We start from the raw sequence: 20,301 nt of genomic DNA on the forward strand, positions 1-20,301 counted from the left end.
TACTTCGAAAGCTTGAAAAAATAAGACTATAATTCATTTCTTATCAGCACGCATTTCAAAATGAGCCTGATGAAAACAGATTAAAAAGTACCCGACAGCAAAGATAGTTCAATTTGTTCTCTTTTATTTTACAAATTACCTGAAATCATGGCTCAGGCAATGATACCTAGGCTGTGTTCTGCAGAAAACCCTTTAGATTTTGACTCGACTGATAAATTACATATGGGAGGCTCTGCCTCAGAATCATTTTCATTGATCTTCAACAGATCATTTAGATTAATGTTTTATTATTTCAGAACAGATAATTGTTACTAATCCTTTGTTTCTTAATCGGGAACTAACGTGATTGACACTTACTTTTCTTTTTCGCCCGATGAATTTTTTCCTCGGTTGTCACTCTTACACAATGGCCATTTCGACTCCAGTAGGAGTCATCATCAGGTGCTTAAAACTAAGAACGAAAATAAAATAAAAACCGAAGCTAAAAAAATTTTTGACGTTAGATTCACGTATTATCTCCGGCGACGCGTCGCGATACTAGTCAGTGGGATATCTCGCCGGTGATCAGCTGACTGTGTTGCGTCACGAAGGAGGGCGGGGGGGACGATCACTGGTGCCACCTGTTGCTCGATTTGTGAATTAAGTAGCTGTTCCTTAGGTGTTTTCATTATTTCGATTTGTTCTAATACATTTAATTTCCGGCCTTTCTGACATACTTTTTCTAGTTTCGCATAACAATTTTCCAGTTTATGGTCAGTGTCGATTATATGATCCCCGAACGATGACTGACCTCTCCTTTTTAGTATGGCACAGTCAACGTGTTCCTTCAGCCTTGTTGCCACACTCCTTCCTGTTTGGCCTACATATATTTTCCCACAGTTACATTCTATTTTGTACACTCCGCTTGCTTCCAATTTTCCACATTTCTCTTTTGTATTGATCAAAATTCTGCCCAAATTTCTCTGGTTGCCGTAGGTTACTTTTACGCTTTTGTCCTTCTCTATTATTCCCTTCACTCTCTCTGATATTTTCTCGATATATGGTATTGAGATCCATTTTTCGGTCCCTTTTGTTTTTATTTTCCCATATATCATCCTGTCTCTTTTCTCTTGTTGTTTGCGATGTAGTAGATGAAAAATGTCACGTTTCTGATATCCGTTGTTAGTGGCAATGTTCAAGATAGTTGTTAGCTCCCTCTCATAGAGAGAACATAATAGAACATAGAGATTCCCCTAAATGCTAAATTGATCTCACTTGATGTGGATAACTTATACACAAATGTAGATGTAGAGGAAACCAATATGAGGATGAAAACCATTCTGAAGGACCACTCATCCCTCTCAAAAGGTGAAATCATGGAATTCACAACGCTTTTAGAGTTCACCACTTCGAATAATTACTTCAAGTACAATGGGAAATTCTATAAGATGAATAAAGGGTTACCAATGGGAGGGCCTATATCCCCCATTATGGCCGACATTTTCATGGATAAATATGACCACAGAATATGTACATCCAATAAATGGGCCTCGAAAATTCTATGTTATTTCAGATATATGGATGATATTTTTGCAGTTTGGCTGGGCACTGATCGAGAACTGTCCATTTTTCATAATGAGATAAATGATTTACACCCCAATCTCAGATTCAAATTGGAAGTGGGTGGGAAAACTCTGAATTTCCTGGACCTTACCATACGAGTAGAAAACAGAAAGATAAAGTTTGGAATTTATAGGAAACAATGCTTCACAGATGCAATAATACCTAATAACTCGTACCACCCCTGGCCCCAGAAAATGGCAGGGTTCCATAGCATGCTTAACAGACTAACAACTATACCACTTGAAAAGGAGGAATATGAGAGGGAGCTAACAACTATCTTGAACATTGCCACTAACAACGGATATCAGAAACGTGACATTTTTCATCTACTACATCGCAAACAACAAGAGAAAAGAGACAGGATGATATATGGGAAAATAAAAACAAAAGGGACCGAAAAATGGATCTCAATACCATATATCGAGAAAATATCAGAGAGAGTGAAGGGAATAATAGAGAAGGACAAAAGCGTAAAAGTAACCTACGGCAACCAGAGAAATTTGGGCAGAATTTTGATCAATACAAAAGAGAAATGTGGAAAATTGGAAGCAAGCGGAGTGTACAAAATAGAATGTAACTGTGGGAAAATATATATAGGCCAAACAGGAAGGAGTGTGGCAACAAGGCTGAAGGAACACGTTGACTGTGCCATACTAAAAAGGAGAGGTCAGTCATCGTTCGGGGATCATATAATCGACACTGACCATAAACTGGAAAATTGTTATGCGAAACTAGAAAAAGTATGTCAGAAAGGCCGGAAATTAAATGTATTAGAACAAATCGAAATAATGAAAACACCTAAGGAACAGCTACTTAATTCACAAATCGAGCAACAGGTGGCACCAGTGATCGTCCCCCCCGCCCTCCTTCGTGACGCAACACAGTCAGCTGATCACCGGCGAGATATCCCACTGACTAGTATCGCGACGCGTCGCCGGAGATAATACGTGAATCTAACGTCAAAATTTTTTAGCTTCGGTTTTTATTTTATTTTCGTTCTTAGTTTTAAGCACCTGATGATGACTCCTACTGGAGTCGAAATGGCCATTGTGTAAGAGTGACAACCGAGGAAAAAATTCATCGGGCGAAAAAGAAAAGTAAGTGTCAATCAACAGATAATTGTGTTTCACACATCAATAAAGATAATTTTCAAAGAGTTAAAAAAATTGATGCAAAATTTCCTTCAAGTTGATGTATATTCTGCCTAATTTTCACTTCAAAATCAATCAAAAGGGTTTCCTCTCCATACAGGAATTTGGAGCTTCACATTTCGTGAATTTGTTTCCTGCTTTGAAGAATCGTCTGAGAAAATTCTAAGCAGCGAATTTAGCTGGATAACTTTCGAAAAAATAAAATGGAGACCAAGGTTTTGAGACAAAGCAAGGTTTTCAGATTGAGTACTGATTTTTTACCCTATTTATAGACTAAATTTTCTATCAAATCACTTTTTACGCCCTCAATGACTTCATTTACTGTGTCTTTTTTGGTTTAACCAGGACTAGAAACTTAGCAGGATTGACTGGAGAAGCACAAAAATAAGTCACTGATTCCGTGAAGAAAACAATTTTATTCAAAAATAAATAAGAGTATAAGAACATTATTACAAAACTTAAAGAGATAAAATAATTAAGATAGAAAATGCAAATGAACTGATATTCCATCGTACACTCAGACGGTATTGCAAAAGAGTTTGTTTTTAGACGACGATTTGAATCAAATAGATGCCGAAAGAGGGAAATAAGTGATACGATTACCGAACCAAAGTTCATTCAAGTTACACAAAAGCCGACTGAAGCTGACGAAGTGAAGAGCAAACGTTATTTTTTTACGACTAAATACACTTAACGATTAATTTAGTTTCAGAAACGACAATAGCTAGCTATAATAAAAACAACAGGCAACACTAATGCAATATTTATCTATTCATGCTAAACTGACATCCTCTTTTTGTACAAACTTCAGTCTTTTTCAACCAGAGAATGCAGTGAATTTAAGGACACAAAAAGGTTCGTTTCTAACCAGAAGAAAAAATAGAAACATTAAAAAATTTGTAGGTTTATTCATCTTTTTCTTTTATGAAACACCGCTTGGATTAAAATACATTTTATGAGCTGATGGTTTGAAAACCATAAGTCCCTTAGTCAAATTGTTTAAATTGGTTTCTATGTTGAACAAATACATATTGTTTTTTTCTTTATTTTAAAAAAAAAAAAACCAAAATTACAGAACAGGTTGATCTTATGCTAACAATCATACACCAATTTACAAACGTTAATGTGAATAAAAAGTTTCGCTAACATGATAATACATCCAGGAGTAATATAGGTTGTAGAATTTTCAGGGAAAATCAAACCAAATTTAGCTCACTTTTAAGAGGTATTCATGAACGGTCAACTATAAATTCTACAAATTTAAAAATGAGAATGACTCATGTTATTTTGCTAGCGTTTGAATAGAAACTGGGACATTGACATATGCCGTTTACGCGGGGCTGTTCAAAGAGAAGTATCATTATTCAGACAAGTTATAAGCATTCAAGTTTCTGGTGAGTGAACTGATTACCCTCTGCAAAGACGTGGGAACAAAAGCATATTTTAACAAGCATAGACATCAGAATAAACAACTGCATTTCTAAATTCAAATAAGATAAAGACAGCGCAACACTTTAAAATGTTGAAAATCTTGGTTTTTAAGCTATGAGCATGATTTTTTACAGAAATTTCCAACAAAAAGTTCACACTTTTGAAAAGAAATGCCTTGGGATAAGAGCAAAAAATCGAAATTTTTTATTTTTTCTTTTTTAAAAAGAAAAACATTAGTTGATACAGAATGCAGTTGCGTCAGTCTCACCTTAAGAGAGAGTGCCTTTTCTACATTGAACGTAGAAATGCATCACAAAACTGAATTTTACTAACATGCATGGGTGTGCGTGTCATATACCGCCATTTGTAAACTTAATGTAAATAAACAAGCCATTTTATCAGAGGTAAGTTTGTACTATAAAATACAAGGTCAAATTGCGGTCGACAGCACTATTTTCGGATAGTTGGCGGAATTTAGCATTGAAGAAAAAAGATTTCAAAATATAATGAATGTGCAATGGATAATACTATGAGATATCAACGAGCTGCAATTTAATTAATGAGTTCTGCTCATTCCTCAATGCTTTAGTACAGGCTGTAACAACTTATTATTCTGTCGGCGTGAACCGTAGAAGAAAAAAAATCCAATTCTTCAGTTGGAAGCCAAAAATATCAGATTTTATCTTTGAGGAATCAATTTGGATGTAAAGAATTGTAACTCCATGGCAAGCAAGGAGTTTCAAGAGGTACCAGGTTTTCAATTTAGTGGTAGAGTTTTGGCTAAATTTTATCTAACCTGTGAGAAGTGATTTTAAAAAAAAGGGCATGGTATCTTAGTTGAATTCCCTTCCAGGAAAATTCTGAGTGAGCAAATGATGAATTTTAGTTTACGCCGATCCTAGCATCACTGTAGCGCTTTGCCTAACCATAATGAGATCAATTATTAATTATAATCCTTCGACCATTACAATTAATAATTATCCGTCAACATAAAACGTAAAATTGTAATGACTAAACCTTAAAATGAAATAATACTTTAGATTTCTTTTTACACAAACTAAAATCTAAAAAGAACATTTTTAAAATGCAAAACTAAACTAACTTCTTTGCTGTCAAAGGCGAATCTGACCCTGCTAAGATACAAAGGAGCAAAACGGCTCGTAAAAATGTGGTAGTTTGTTCAATAAACGAGTCTACAGGGAGGGCTACGACAAGAAAATATATAGAATAAATATTGAACTGAACAAAAGAAAATGAAATAGCTTAAAAAATAGAGGAAAAAAATCAATGATCAATTATTGGAACGAGTAAAAGGAGAGGTACATGATCAAGGAGCCTTAATATTTGAAAAAATTTCTTGGTGCAGGAGGGTAAAATGATTATGCAAACGTGATCGGAATAAAATGAAGATATAAAAAACTACATTATGCAAAGGTGCATTAAAAAATGTCACGTTATGACGATTAAAAGGATTTTAAAAAAATAAATAGATCAGAAATATTAACCTGAGTTCAGCATCAATTTTTCATTAAAATATTCCATTTGCAGGAAAATGAACACTAGGTTGTGATAGCGACAATGATAAGGGCAACATTCTGAAAGTTTCATGCATAAAATGCGCGACAAAAGTTTTACTATATGATTGGATAAGGTAACCGTAAATATGATTCCTTGATTTTCTGTCTATCAACCTCCCTAACCTGGAAACAGACTTGGTAGAAATGGTGACCCAGAAATTAAGACCAGAAAATATAATGAAAATTGGACCACTAAATGCTACCATTTAAGATGAGCTTTAAGTTTTTCAACAAATTTTGAATGCGTGCTCCTTGTTTTAGTGTAATGTCTTAGCGAAGATCGACAGTTTTGCTGTGGAGATAATCACAATTAAATTCACTTTGGTAAACGAGACAAATAACAGCAACTGCCTAACTGATGAGAAAAAATGAAGCATTATCTCAGCTTCTATGTAGGTTCAAATTTATAAGGAAAATCAATTTTTGTTGGTTTTGAGACAATCGAGTTATTTTTTAAATAGGGCCATAAGTCAAAATTTTACCTGCAAAAACATCTTTTTCAGACACCACACTGGTCACAAATAACACGCAAGCTCAAAACTGATTTTGAATACACTTCTGCTTGATGTAAATAATTTAAGTACCCAACACTGAGAAATAAGTTTGGAAAACGTCATCCGTGAAAAGATATTGAAAAAAGAGGGAAGGATCGTTGAGGCTTTCTGAATAGGTGACTCTACGCTACTAGACTGAAAGGGCAAAGGTCTTCCTTAATTATTTCACCTCTCTAAGGTCGAGAGGGGTTCGATAATATACACTAGCTGCAGTTAGTTCATAACTATTGACTTAAGTAACACGTAAGGTTGGAAGCTATACATATGAGGCATATTTCTTGGAGTAACATCAAGCAAAGCTCAAAGTGCATTAAACAGTAATTCTTACGAGAAAATTAAGCGAAGAATTTTGGACCTCAACCATAATCGGTGTTTTTATAGTCTAAGCCAGAGGTAACAAGCTGAGAAAGAGAAGAACCGATGTTCCTTTGGGAAAAATCTTTCAATTCTCATAGTTGAAATCAGCCACACTTAGTCATTCATCCCCAGCACAGAGGAGGATCATAACAACACTGCGAAAGCACAAAATTTCCGAAAAACTTTATATTTGTACTGCCAAGCTAGAAAAGAACGCGGTATGAGCATTTTAATGTTACCAAATTTCCCCTCACAAAATATTAATTTTTGAGGAAAGTTAAATGTATTTTTCCTAGAAATTTTCAGATATTTCAGATAAAATTATGAACAAAGTTGTTTGACGAATTATAAGAAAAACATTCAAAAGTTTCTCAGGAAATTCGTTTTTCATCAAGGGGAATATGGCAATGCTGAAAGGCTCACACAGCGTTTTTTCATGGCACCACAGTATAGCGCAGAGCTTATGGAATTTTTTTTTCAGATTTGCAGAAAAGTATTGGGTAATGACCATCCCGCAAACATATAAAATGGTGCGGACATCACAGATGGTGCAATGCTGATATGTTCCTACGCAGTGCAGGCGATGAATAGGCGTCAATATCAATACGTATAAAATTAAAAGAGGTCCAATATCTTCAATTATGAACGCCAAATATTTAGAGGAAGCATTAGAATGCACGGTGAAAGTTGCAGGCTGGGAAAGCGCAGTCGAGGGAATAATACTGAGATTCTGGCAATGTTTGGGGATCAGTATCTTAGATTTTGAGACAGGAACATGGTGAGCCCTTTGAAACGAACAATTAAATACATTACGTACACTGATACATATTTACAATGTAAAATAAACAAGGGAGCACTTAAATTTAAAATGAGGGGGGGAGGGAGTAAGGTTAATTAGCAGATACTGAAAATGAAAATTGGAAATAAATAACCACACATACACACACACAGGAAAAGTGCAATACATAGAACCTGATTTTCTCAGACTAAAACAGCAGTGGATCAGGTGATACATTAACAGTATGTACAATTTCATCTTGAAACTGTTCCCTCAGCGCTCAGGAGGTGGGCAATCAGACAACGTCAAGCAAACAAGACGTATCTGCGCTGGCTTCTTGAAAAAAAAGGGCAAGAGAAAGGATAAGTGGACCGCATTTAGCAATAAAGAACTACTATTCTTGACCAATTACAGAAAAAATAAATGAATCGTTAGTTTCAGTATTTAGATAAGTGTTTTTATGAATGAGCCAGAAATTCATGATAGTTCCTTATTACAAACTGATGTCCAACTGAACGAGAGTTTCCTTCGGTGAGAATGTATTCTCTCTAGACGCTGCATGCAGAACAAGTCTGTTTCCTTGACAATGTCCGACTGAAAGTCCTAGACACTTATCAATTTTTACGACTCAGTAAATATTACATACTATGTACATTAATACAGAATTATATTACACACATGAACAAAATGTGAGATTCCTGAATAAATGAAACTTATCAAAAACGGCAAAGTTCTTGAGGTTTTTCGGACCGAGTGAGCTGTACGGCGTACTTGCGAAAAACAAGTACCTAGTTGAGTAAGGTGAATGTATCGACAAGTTTTAAACCGGGATAGGTAATTTTAGACATCACTGCTTGTGTGCTGGATGAGTGACGGAATGAAACCAAATTACAATATTACAGCATTAGGTTGTGCGCTCTAAGGTAATCATTATATTTGATTTGGTAAAAATTATTTAGGTACTAGGCAAAGGAGCTGTGCTTAATTTGAATTGAAAAAAAAATTAAAAAGGAACTCGAAAAATAAAAGGCTAAATCTGGTAAGGCCGAGTATTTCTTTCTAAATGAATTTAATTACACTTTCTCTATATAATAAAAGAAACTAGATATCTAACTAAAATTTAAGAAAATAATACAGTTTTAGTCCTAGGCAAATGGTTCTTAAAGAAAAAATTAAAATTGAATGAATAAATTAATTAATTAATAAATAATAAGAAAAAACTGTTGCCCTATTTTTACAGATAACTTGAAAAAAAAGAAAATAATAATTAATAACCTAAAATTATAGTCAGAAAATTATAATAAGACATGAGAACCTTAAAACTGTATATACAACTATACATAAACAATAATGAAGTGTCACAAGATAAAAATAAATACTTTCATTTTATTCTTTATTCATTTAAAATTTGCAAAGTTAAAACACGTCAAATGTTAAATAATTTAAAACTGTAAACTAACTTAAAGCTAAAAATGAGAGAATAAGAAAACATTACAGTTTGGAATCATGTTGTTCACAACAATTACGGAATGTTTAGTTATAGCTAAGCGTAAATTGTGAAAATGGTCCCTGTGCCCCAATATCCTCTTCAGTTCAACAAGTTTTTGTATTGAATGCTATTTGTAGCGGCAGTATAAATGATACCTTCCTTATAAAGGTAAAAGGTAAATGAAATCGAGGAGATAAGAGGATAGGATACAAAACCAGTATAGTAACACTGCCGTGCTAAGGAGGAAGGTCGTTTAAACAATCAAGAGTTGCCTGATTTTCCCAGATTAAAACGTATTTTTGAAACAAATTATGAATACTTTTCCTTGAAAACTCTGACTTTTTTTATCAAATTGCAAACAAAATTCTCTGAAAATGAGAGGAAAAATATTTAGAAATTTTCCCGAAAATTCGTAGATAGTCAAAGGAAATTTGCCAACATTGAAAGGTTCATGCGGCGTTCTTCTATAGCAGGGCAGAATACCTCTTAGAATACTAGTTCCCAAGAATTTAGGACCATTTTAACATTCTATCGCTCGTATTGCACAAGGCAAGAAGCTTTTTTTGATTTTGCATCAGGACCAAAGATTTTAACTTGGTCTCGAAGCAAGATCAACTTTTTCAATCAATACAAAACTAACAAGCAAACAGACTTCAAGGCAAGCTTCAAACAGAGCGATACTTTTTAGGGAAAATAAAAAAATGTACATAAGAATTACCGATTCCATCTCGAACGAAGATGAAATAAAAAGACATGAATAAATAGACAGATGTTAATATACAATTTTTTTAACTGGCGTGTAAAGAAAAAACAAGACCAAATTTTGTTCAAAATTCTCTAAGAATTGATGTGATTTCCGCGCTTGGTACGAACAACAGTCTGACAAATTTAAAAATTTAGTGCGTAATCGCCTTCACAGTCAGAGTATCATATCTTATGATGAATCTTTGAAAGAAAATAAACAGAGAGGAGGATAAAAGGTTTCCATGTTTCAAGAATATACTGGCACTAAGACCTGACTCTAAAAATATTGTCCTATGGACACATTGATGAAACTAAAAAATAGCCATTTGTTTTTACTGACGGTGTCTTTATTCTCTCTAAAACTGTACCATCAGGAGATGGAAAAAATTGATTTTGGTGAATTGGCTTTCTGAAAACCTTTCAAATTCAACAGGATAAAGATCTCTTCAAAACCCTATGAAATCTGGTACAATAAACAAAAATTTGATGGTAGAGAGAACAAAATGTTTGGCTTCTTAGTCTAATACAGCTGCATTGGTAGCCGTTTCTTTAAAATTTCTTTCATGGTCCCTCACGTAAAAATAAGAGGCAGTTTTTAGAGAAAAGAATTCTGGACTCTCGTGGCATCTCTCTTTTCAAAATTGCGCTTGGGATAGATAAACCTGTCTTGTTCATCACACTAAGAAATATTGATCCTTCCTTGATTACATAAATCTTAGAGATTTGCAGCCTAAGGGAAGATACATTCAATGGAGTGATGAAAAATTTGAGTTGTACCCTCATGGTCGACGTCAACATTCATTAAAATTTCACATAACTGGGCATTATCGATAAAAGCTACCGAGTGTAAACTAGGGTCAGACAGTTCCACTATTTGAGGGAGGGATCAGGAAATCAATTTTAAGAAACAGCCACTATTGAGAATCAGGTATAGCGCAGTTTACAAATCACATTAATTTGAGATAAGCGTCAAAGCGGGGCTTCGACGAACAAAGGCAGTGAAAACTTAAACAGGTGTGTCTTCCTTCAGCTTCTCCTTGACGATGTCTTGGTTTCCGTTGATGAGTTCCGTGCTGGCGTGGTGGTTGACGTTGTCGGTGCCTTTATTGTTCACTTGGTCCTTGGGATCGAATTGCGCTTCGCTGCCTGTACCTGCCGCATTGTCACGTGCTGCAACAAGAGACACACCACTGAGCAAACTCCAACGGACCAATCGAATCTCATGAAAAATTACAAATCGAAGGCTTGAATGCACTCTTATCTTCTGATGTGACAAAACGAGAAGAGGTATGTGAAATGTATAAGAGAGCGGTTCAAACTCCAGAAGAAAAGTCAAATTTTAAAGAGAAAGAAAAGAGCTTTAGGATTGACTTGTGGATTTGAATGACTAGTAGAAAATCTGACTTTAAGATTTGGAGGAGACAAATATAGGACTGTGCAACTCGAATTGTTAATTTTAACTAAATTAGCAAACTTCGTTTTCGTTAAATTCTTTGTAGATCACGAAAAAGCTTTGTAAAAGGGATTAAATGAAGGAAAATCGCAAATAATTTTTTTTTTATAAAATTGGCTGAGATGTCTTTCAGAACTTCCAGTATTTTATACAGCGTTTTCCTTGGCACGGCAAAGAAACTTGGGGATTAATTCTGCGGAGGCAAAAAAATCTATTTAATTCTATGGCACTTTTTGACCAATTTTTAGAGGGAATTTAGCCCTTCAAAGTTTCTCCAAAAATTTGAATATTTTAAATTGTAGCCACACACATCAATCAATAAAATTACATGAAATTTGGGGTGGGGAGGTATTCTTATCTGCTTTATCCATTCTTGGCAATAAAAACATAGCAGCTCTAAATAAAGTGCGAATCCCCAGAGAGTAACACTATGACAAACGACTGAAAGATTTTATCTCAGAAATTAACGAGCTCTTAAAGGGGAGAGAGTAGTGATGTTAAACACTGTGTTTTTAGTACTTATTTCTTTTTAAAATTAATTATTAAAATTTAATTCAGATACAAAAAGAACCCATCTTTTGTTCTACAGATTAATGGCACTTGAAAGCAAAAACATTAAAACTAAGAGTACTCAAGATGCTTGTGATTATTGTACGACTATGGTGTGTTCGTAAAACCACTCTCTTCCCCAATAAAATAAAAAAAAAAAAGGAACAAAGAGATGATTGAAAAATTATGGGTTATGTTACGTATTATGATGAGAGCTCAACACTTCAGTAGAGGAAAATTAGAGGAAAATTCTTTAAAAAAAGGAACCGCCAACCTTTGATCAATTTGAGGCACAGTTAAATTTTAAATGGACCGAATAAAACAAAAACACATCAAGTTTGAATGAAGAAAAAAAAAGTTTGAGTTTGATACCCCGTGGGACTCAATGTTAAGGATAAAATTGCTGATGACAATTCTCACTTTCAAAATATTTTTTCTCAAACCTGAATTTTCGCCAGAAATTTAAAACTACTCTTGACTTTTTTTTCCTTTCAAAATAGGACTTGGTGGATTTCCGTCAAAGTCCGGTTAAATTAGGTCTTCACAGTCCAAGTGCAAGCTTCAAGTATCAAAAGAAGACTCTGTGTTTATTTTTAAGTACTTAAATTCCATTAGATTTAAGACTCTACAAGATGTAGTTAAACTCAAAATAACTCTCTGGTAATAATACACTCCAGACATAAATGACCCAGTTTTTATCAAACCTACGAACACTCTGGTCCAGGTGTAGTGGACAGAGACCAGCATGAAAGATGTACTACTACTCATTCTCACACGTATGCATGCATCAATTACTTACACTGCAGAAACTCCCACCTAAAGTGTACTCAGAAAAACAGGCAGAATTAAGGAGAGAAATTTTTTAATTTTTACATCCCTTGATGTGTTACATTGTCGATTCGAAAAATTTTCATTCAGAGTTTTTCTCTTTTAGAAAACTTTTTTGACTTTCAACTCAAGGGAAATGCGCTTTTAAGAGGAATATCCAGCAAAGCTATGACATGTTTTATGAGCAAAAAATGTTCCAATATTTTGTAAGGATGCAGCAACCCAGATGTAGGAAGCAGCTTGAGGAGAATACAGGGTGATCTAAAAGTCCTGCCCGACCCCTATAACCCCTAAGGACCTAGTCTCTTTTCAGGATGGTCCGTCAAAATTTTTGGGGTTCTCAAAAATCGTTTTATTTGATTTAAGAGCACTCACAAAATTTAAAGTCTTTATCTCAATATGTTCAAAAGTTACAGGGGTGATGCTTGGTATCGGACTTTTGGATCATCCTGCATCAAAAAGCTTTGATACTTCAGTGATGATAATGTACAATTAGTGATTTCATGCATGAGACTCGTTGACGCTCTTGCAATGAAAGCAGAGGCTAGTGAAAGTGTGGTTTCAAGGCTTCTCGAGTGATACCATGATTGCAAAATAAAATCTGGCGACGGAATGAGCAGGAACGGATATGGTCAAACAACATAAAAAGAACACCTCTTCACAAGATTTTAAAACAAGCGATCTATAAGAAGGCTTGTGATACAATTAGACATTCAAGCGGAACCAAAATAGACATTGAAACAAAGGGAAAAATTGTATTTACAACTTTGCATCTATCTCAGAGCACAATTTCTAAGCACAGAATGCTCATTACGTATTCACATAAAAAATCAAGCCAGTTTACCCTCAAAACAGGGAACAATGATATAAGCTGATTTTTTGATCACCACTTCCAGATTAAGACATAAGGTCATAGCGAATTGATTTCCTCATAAGACTATAATGAAAAAATTCATTTTTTTTCAAAAGGTTCTTCTTACAAAAGGTATCAAGATTTCTTGGGGGACTTATTCGATCAGTTTCTCTGATTAGGGCACGAGGGAGAGAAGAAAGAACGGGAGAAATATTTTAGACATAAAAAAATGTAGATTTGAGCCTCTTCTCGAATCTTTTCGTCCTTTCCTAAGTGAAGGTTATAAGTTTTGTTAATAGGATGAATCAAAAAAATATTATTCTAGCATAAAAAAGGTAAAATAATGTTTGAAATGAGTTGTTTAATTAGGAAAAAGCAATATTAGCGAAAGTGTAAATTTTAATTTTAACTATTTTCCGAAACTTGTTCTTGTTTTCAAACCCCAGAATAAAACAATAAACCACAGAAAAGTCAATCAAATTGACACGCTAAATAGTAAAAACCCACTCAACTGTGAATGCATACTGACCATAAAAAAGCCACACACAGAATAAAAATTAAAATATGAAACTGAGCTTTTTAATCCATGCAAGAAAGGTAAAGCTTAGTCGCAAATACGTAAAAAACTAACTAGGTAACTTTAAAATACGGACTAACTGATACACTCAACTTAACTAATGAAAAATATTAACTGCAGGATAATGAAACTAAAAAAGTAATAAAGGAAAAAGACTTAACTACTGCAGGCTCGCAAGAGAAACAAAACACTTTAAATACTTTTGAGTGGGCCGGACGCAACTTCTCATACTTTTACAGGTCTAAGCTCGAGTGAAAAATAAAATGAAATGGGCACGGACCGAAAACAACAAAACTTAAATGAAAAAAGAAAACACAAACTGCCGGATTCACAAAAATACAAAAATGCACCACATTTTAAAAGCTAATGGGATGAGAAAATGATATTAAAATGGGGTTAGAAAATGCGAAAATCGAAAAATACCGAAGGGAGGGGGGTGGGTGTTAACTAATTGTTTTACTTGTTGCAAACATAACCCGATGAGTTATTTTTTTGAAATGCTTGATCAGGGATAAAGAACTGATTCATTGGCATTAAGAGGCCATTATATGATCAATAATTCGAGTTTTTCCTCTGGTTTTCTAGAACCTGCTCGGTTGAGAAAGATATTTTTAAACCAGGAAAAGAGAAAACGTATCTAAGCGATTTGACTGTCAGCTCTCCAATGTAACAAGTGTACATCTTCACCTGGAATTTCCAAAACTCTGTATTATCCCATTTTTTCTGAGGCAAAGATAATTTTGACAATAATTAGTCACTAAAAATTGGAGGAAGCCAATGGGTGATTTTTAAATTTCCATGTTTTTAAAATTTCTGCTTTTACAGCCTTTTAAATTCTAGAATCTTTTCATTCAGTTCTGAATGAATCAAAAAAAGATAAAAAGGAAGGGGGGAGGGCTGATTTTTACGACAGTCTGTGGCCTCCTCACTAGGTGGATAGGGATTCCCTAGCGTCGCATAACGTAAAATTTACAAAACAAAATACTGTAAGAAACTTGTAAAAAAGAAGTAAAATAGACCAAAAACAAAATGACTACGTAGTATCTTTTACAAGAAAAATACGTAAGAAACGAATTACCTCTCTTTATCTCTTTGATCACAATTTTTTACGTAAAATTCTTGAATTCTGACTGTTTACGACTTCTTTACATGTTTTTTTATGTACAACTGACAAACTTATAGCAGTTTTACATTTATTTTTTAGTTATTTTACGAAGTGTGCTGCTAAGGTTGGTTGATGTAATAAAACTGAATACAAAACACAGAAGAAACCCATGAGTCATGACCGCAACAAGACAAACTTAAAGAAAAAAGGGAGTTTAAAACTTCGAAAGGGTGAAAAACACGTTTGAATGATTCAAAATTTACCTTCGACACACAGAAACCACATCTGTTTGCTGATTTTGTGGCACCTTCAAAATTCATCTCCTGATGCCAATACATAAGCTAATGGACATAATAAAATCCAGCTTTAACAATTCAGTTCATGTTAAAATCAAATAAATCAGTTTGAAAATTGTTATTTGATCATCAAATCTGTTGAAACGACACACGTCGTGAGGACAGACCTCAACGAGTGGAGAAGTTTATATTTGACCGGGGCAAATGCCTTCACGATAATATACTTACAGAGTATATTCATACTCGACGATTAAAAAAGGAGATTGCCTGATACTTTACAGCTGCAGAGCCGCCCTTCGAAGCTCAAGAGAAATGTCAAAGGATCAAAGTCATTTAACTTCTTTTCAATATTACTGTTTCTTTTTTCTTTTTTTCTTTGGACAAAAATAAATTTGCAATTTACAGAGATTCGTGAAGACTTTACATGAACTAAAACGGTGACATAAAGAGAGATTACAATTTACACTACCGCATACAATTTTTGAATGCTAAAAGATTCCAATACCAAAATTTTATAGAGTGAATCATATTTTAATATACATTCAATCGTTGGAAAATGATAACAAACAACATTGTCCCTCTCATACGAATTGATTAAACTCTAGATCTTGAGCATTCCATCAATGAGAGAGGTTAACAACCACTGGATTCAAATTACGACTGAATTGAATCTCTGATTGGAATTAAAGCAGAATCTTCTGAGAATTGATCGAGTCTACTTATTCAAAATTTTGATAGAAAAATAGATAGGGGAAGGAAGTTTCCACCCGCAGTAATTCGGTTTTTTATTTTCTGTTTTTTGGTTAACAGTTGGACAACACTCAATATGGAAGAGACATCTCCTTTTGACACATGAAATAAATAAGGCACTGAGGCAGAGAAGGCTGTTTTGGAGTGATTAAGGTCAGTTACAGAATCACAATAAAATGACAGTTTTGTGCCAATACTCATACCATTAATGACCATCCGTGAGAAAAGAGACCTCGGGACACAGAGCCAAATATTTAAGCGAAGATCCTTAAAATTTAATCAAAAGCGCACCTAGAAAGTAAACTGCGAGAGGTTCAGCTGGAAACTTCCAGGTGTCAAGTATCTAGACTGACTTTTTGAGCATTTTGTGCACATTAATGTAAGTTAGACACAGTGTTCGAAACTCACAGGCGCCAACGCGCCAAAGAAATAGGTCATGGCGCCTAAAAAATGAAGGCTCTGTACCAAAGTGGCCCCTAAAAATTCCCCCCCCCCCCAAAAAAAAAATCCTTGTTTTTCTGTTTGGTGCTTTTCCGAAATTTCTCCCAAGTTACAGTTACTGGTTCTGTAACTGAAACATCTTGCGTCAAACTTTTCACTAAATGCACTGTGATATATAGGCAAAGAGTCGATGCGGCCCCTAAAAAATCTTCAATGGCCCCTAAAAATGGAGCTCGTTGCGCCACATGGCTGCTGAGACTCTAACGTGAGTTTCGAACACTGGTCAGACAACCTCTACCTATTGGTGCCTGCACCTCAATTTTGAATTTTTCAGCTCTCAGGGTCCCTTTGCTCAGACTGGCACAATTGTTTTCGTGTTACCTTACAAAATTTTTCCGTGGCAAACAATGTACGCAACAGCAAGTTTGAAAATCAACTCCTGGACTGAATCACAATATCTGCAATGTACACTCAAAAGAAATACACAAATGACATTTGCTCTTGAGCATGTTACATAGAATATAAAATTTTGCGTATGGTTTAGAAGCTGATTTTCTAACTTTTTGTATGCAGTATTATCTATGTAAGTGACATTTTTGGAATTAAAGTAATCATTAAAGCGATATTTTGATTCAGTTCTTGTGAGGCAATGAAATTTTCAGCCTGTTGACAGACTTAAAGGAAAATCACTTAGGTAAATTCCTCATTAGACAGAAAAATTGCTCCGATTCTGACACTGACATTTGAATGTATTTATGCTAAAGGGAATTATATGTGCGGAGAGATTTGCATACAACATAGGTCCTTTTAGCATAAATAGGTCCATTTCCTTCTTAGTCACTTCGAAAACAGTCTAATTTGCAAACAGAGCTAAATATCTGATGGAAGAATGAAGCTAAGTACAGACAACAAGATTTCATTATCATTTGCTAACACCAAAATTGACTGACTCCAGCCGTCATGAGATTCCGATAAGTTTTGCGGACAGAGAGAAGATTGCCATGCTTTCGTGAGGCATGCGATTTGTACCGTGCATCAGAGACTAAGTACACTAAATTTAACAGAGAACCTTAATATCTATGACAACATAGTTATTCGGACGTTTCACACACATTTCAGACACAGTGAAACGGACACTGGACAGCTATGCAACAGGTTCAGATTTTTAGACAGGTAGGATAGCCTTGCGAAACATATCTTTGATGATGACTGTGACGAAGAAGATGACAGTCACCAAGCCGGAGTGTCTACTAGAAGCTTTCAATAAAAAATTCAAATTCTAAAACTTTACTTTTTGAGTATTTTTGCCCAACAACCAAAGAGTTTTAGTGCTACCTCTCACAACAAAGTAAAGTGCTTTATCACATCTAACATCGGAAGTACTTTATGAAGTATTTTCACAACTACCCTGGCAGAATGCGCTCTCGTAACTGTAATCCCCAGAATTGCCTATTGCATAAGTTTTAGGCTGACCGCTCTTGTCGTCGGGTATGACAAAAATTCTAGTAGATTATTCATACATTTTCCATGCTTTTTCAGTCCTCACTTTATCTAGTCCTGCAGACACCGTGCAGAGCATAGAATGCATTGAAACTGCTACGAATAATCCTCCAAAAACAGACTACGAGTGACTTTCGTACCACTGTTCATATTGTTCACTTAACTTCTTGAGCATTTAAGAGAAGTTCTCACCTATTTCATTTTTAGGCTTGAACACTCAAAAGTTAGAAATTTTGAACTTTTCATCTTTCATCATTCATTCAATTTTTAGAGTGAAAAAAGACCTATGGTAAACTGTGCATCTCATGAGAGAAATGAATTAAATTATAGAATAGAGACTACAAGATGCTAAAAGTCAATTTTTCAGCTATCATTGCTCTTCACTCTTTTTCTAATCAAGAATGAGGCATAAAACGACTTAATGATAGACTGTTTAGTGCTCAGTGGAGTAAGCATGCTTTGCTCCGCAACTGTCATCCTAAAAAATGTGGCTTCCCTAAGTTAAACTATAAAAACTGAAGATATCCTTCACAACCTTAACGATCCCTTGAATCTGCTTCTGTTAGTAGTTTCAAGACAACATTCAATGTATACATTCCACGGCTATTTTAAGATTAACATTGAGGTACGAAACCCTCAAAAGTCTTCTTGGGAACAACGCAGTCAAAAAGACTTTTTTGGGGACAAGACTCAGCAACTCGAATGCTCTCTAAGCTATAAGACTGATAACTTAATTGCCTTTTCAAGAAATATGTATTAACATTTCATAAAATACTACTGCAATTATTGCACAGGCAACTTATGCCGATCATTTGCTCTTGCAGAATGTCAGAAAAAACATTTTCTCTACTTATTTATGAGATTTTTTGAATCACACATTAGTAGTATTGTTTCTTGGGCAGAATTTGAAAATTGATAAAAGGTTCCTTTCTTCATTTTTTATTTTCAGCCCTACTGTTAAGTCATGCCATTCGGTGTTACTTTACTTTCGTACCTCCAAAAATAGCTGACCTGAAAATTCAGTCAGTTTTTCATTCATTGGGCTCCGATCAGTTTTTCAAATACTCTTGTTTTAAACATCTTCTGATTGTTATTCTTCAATTTCTTATATAATTTCTTTATTACTTACTCCAATGAACATAAACTCAACTCTCTGAGTGACTTAAACCTTCTTATGAATATTACTTCACTCCCTGAAAGTTGTAATTATGTTCCGGTTATCCAGCAAAATTTTTTTTTACTTTCTCTCTCACTTTTCAGATTTCACTTTTCACTTCTCTGACCCTTAGCTTTTCTATTTCCTTGACTTTCCCACTTTTCTAAGTCGTTAGACATCCTAAACAAGACATTTCTCGTCCATCGGGACGATTTCTGTAAGTTAACAACTGTCAACGGATAGTAATGTCTGCATGAATCGGTTGTTGTTAAATTCTTGAAACATGGTTCAGGTGTTTAATGATTGCAACTTGTTGCCTTTTTGGAGTTCAGAAAATCAGCCGGGAGTTAGTTGCACAGTAGCGAAAGATGTCCTTGTATGTTGGTTCTTTAATCGCTCCTGTAGATCACATCTGCTTTGAGATGTCCCGTTACCACCGCTTTACCAAAAATGTGACGTGGCATGCCTAAAGTGATTGTTAGTGGGATATGGCAAAGTGAATACACTGTTCCTACTTGCAGAATAACTAAGAATTAGTGTGAGAAGAGGTGTTTCTCCAGTTAAAAAGCGTGAAGCAGTGGTGTTAATTTTACTCATCGGACTACGGTGACATGACTACTGGTAATAGAGAAGACAAGGTGTTCTGCTGCAGCTTCATTTCTTTTCGAGCGAGATGAAGTAATTGACAGTTGTAAGTCAAGAAATCCCCCACCTCCTTTTTTGTCCAACCAAAAATTTTGCATTAATAAACGTTTCCAATTCATTAAAACAGTCAACTCCTCTGTCTCATTGACTACTAAAATTCAGTTTTCCCATCACTGCTTTGCGGAGCCAAACAGCAATCCTGAATTCAGTCTTTAAGAAAGAAGGTTTAATGAATTTTCAAAGACTCGAAGCTGAAATACAGTAAGATGCAACATGTTTAGCTGGTAGTTTCAGTCATCATTTGAAAATGAAACAACCGGCGACAGAATGAAAGTTAGGACATTTCACCTTGATTTAAGAATTATTCAAAAAACGATCAGGTAGAATAGTGTTCATGACACAAATTGTGTCGGAGAAGAGCTACAAAAGAATGTAAGGATGGTACGTAATTTTAAAAAATTTAAC

At 34.8% G+C, this 20,301-nt stretch overlaps 2 protein-coding genes across 10 annotated transcripts in view; one reads left to right on the plus strand and one right to left on the minus strand.

Moving 5' to 3' along the window:
* Fas3 (fasciclin 3) overlaps positions 1-20,301 on the minus strand; it is a 251,483-nt gene that overhangs the window by 4,541 nt on the left and 226,641 nt on the right. For 2 of the 5 annotated variants that reach the window (XM_019043702.2, XM_019043701.2), the window contains exon 9: positions 3,150-10,853. The exons of the other annotated variants lie outside the window; for them this stretch is intronic. In XM_019043702.2, the coding sequence (XP_018899247.1) occupies positions 10,690-10,853 (164 nt within the window). In that variant the 3' untranslated portion in view covers positions 3,150-10,689. Of the gene's footprint in view, positions 1-3,149; positions 10,854-20,301 lie in introns of those variants that run through there. 5 annotated transcript variants of the gene reach the window in all.
* LOC109031890 (uncharacterized) lies at positions 361-20,297 on the plus strand. 5 transcript variants are annotated; one of them, XR_011900705.1, is made up of 3 exons: positions 361-2,549; positions 16,155-16,247; positions 17,655-20,297. XR_011900705.1 is itself a non-coding variant. In XM_072305603.1 (2 exons), the coding sequence occupies exon 1, from the start codon at positions 1,302-1,304 to the stop codon at positions 2,544-2,546; it is 1,245 nt and encodes a 414-aa protein (XP_072161704.1). In that variant the 5' UTR covers positions 361-1,301; the 3' UTR covers positions 2,547-2,549; positions 16,155-20,297. The 5 variants fall into 5 exon arrangements, 1 of the variants encoding a protein (XP_072161704.1); XR_011900708.1 differs by lacking the exon at positions 361-2,549 and adding an exon at positions 2,557-2,699; XM_072305603.1 differs by having other exon boundaries at positions 16,155-20,297.

The sequence above is a fragment of the Bemisia tabaci genome, chromosome 10 (assembly GCF_918797505.1).
Source record: "Bemisia tabaci chromosome 10, PGI_BMITA_v3".
In the NCBI taxonomy this organism is placed as follows: Eukaryota; Metazoa; Arthropoda; class Insecta; order Hemiptera; family Aleyrodidae; genus Bemisia; species Bemisia tabaci.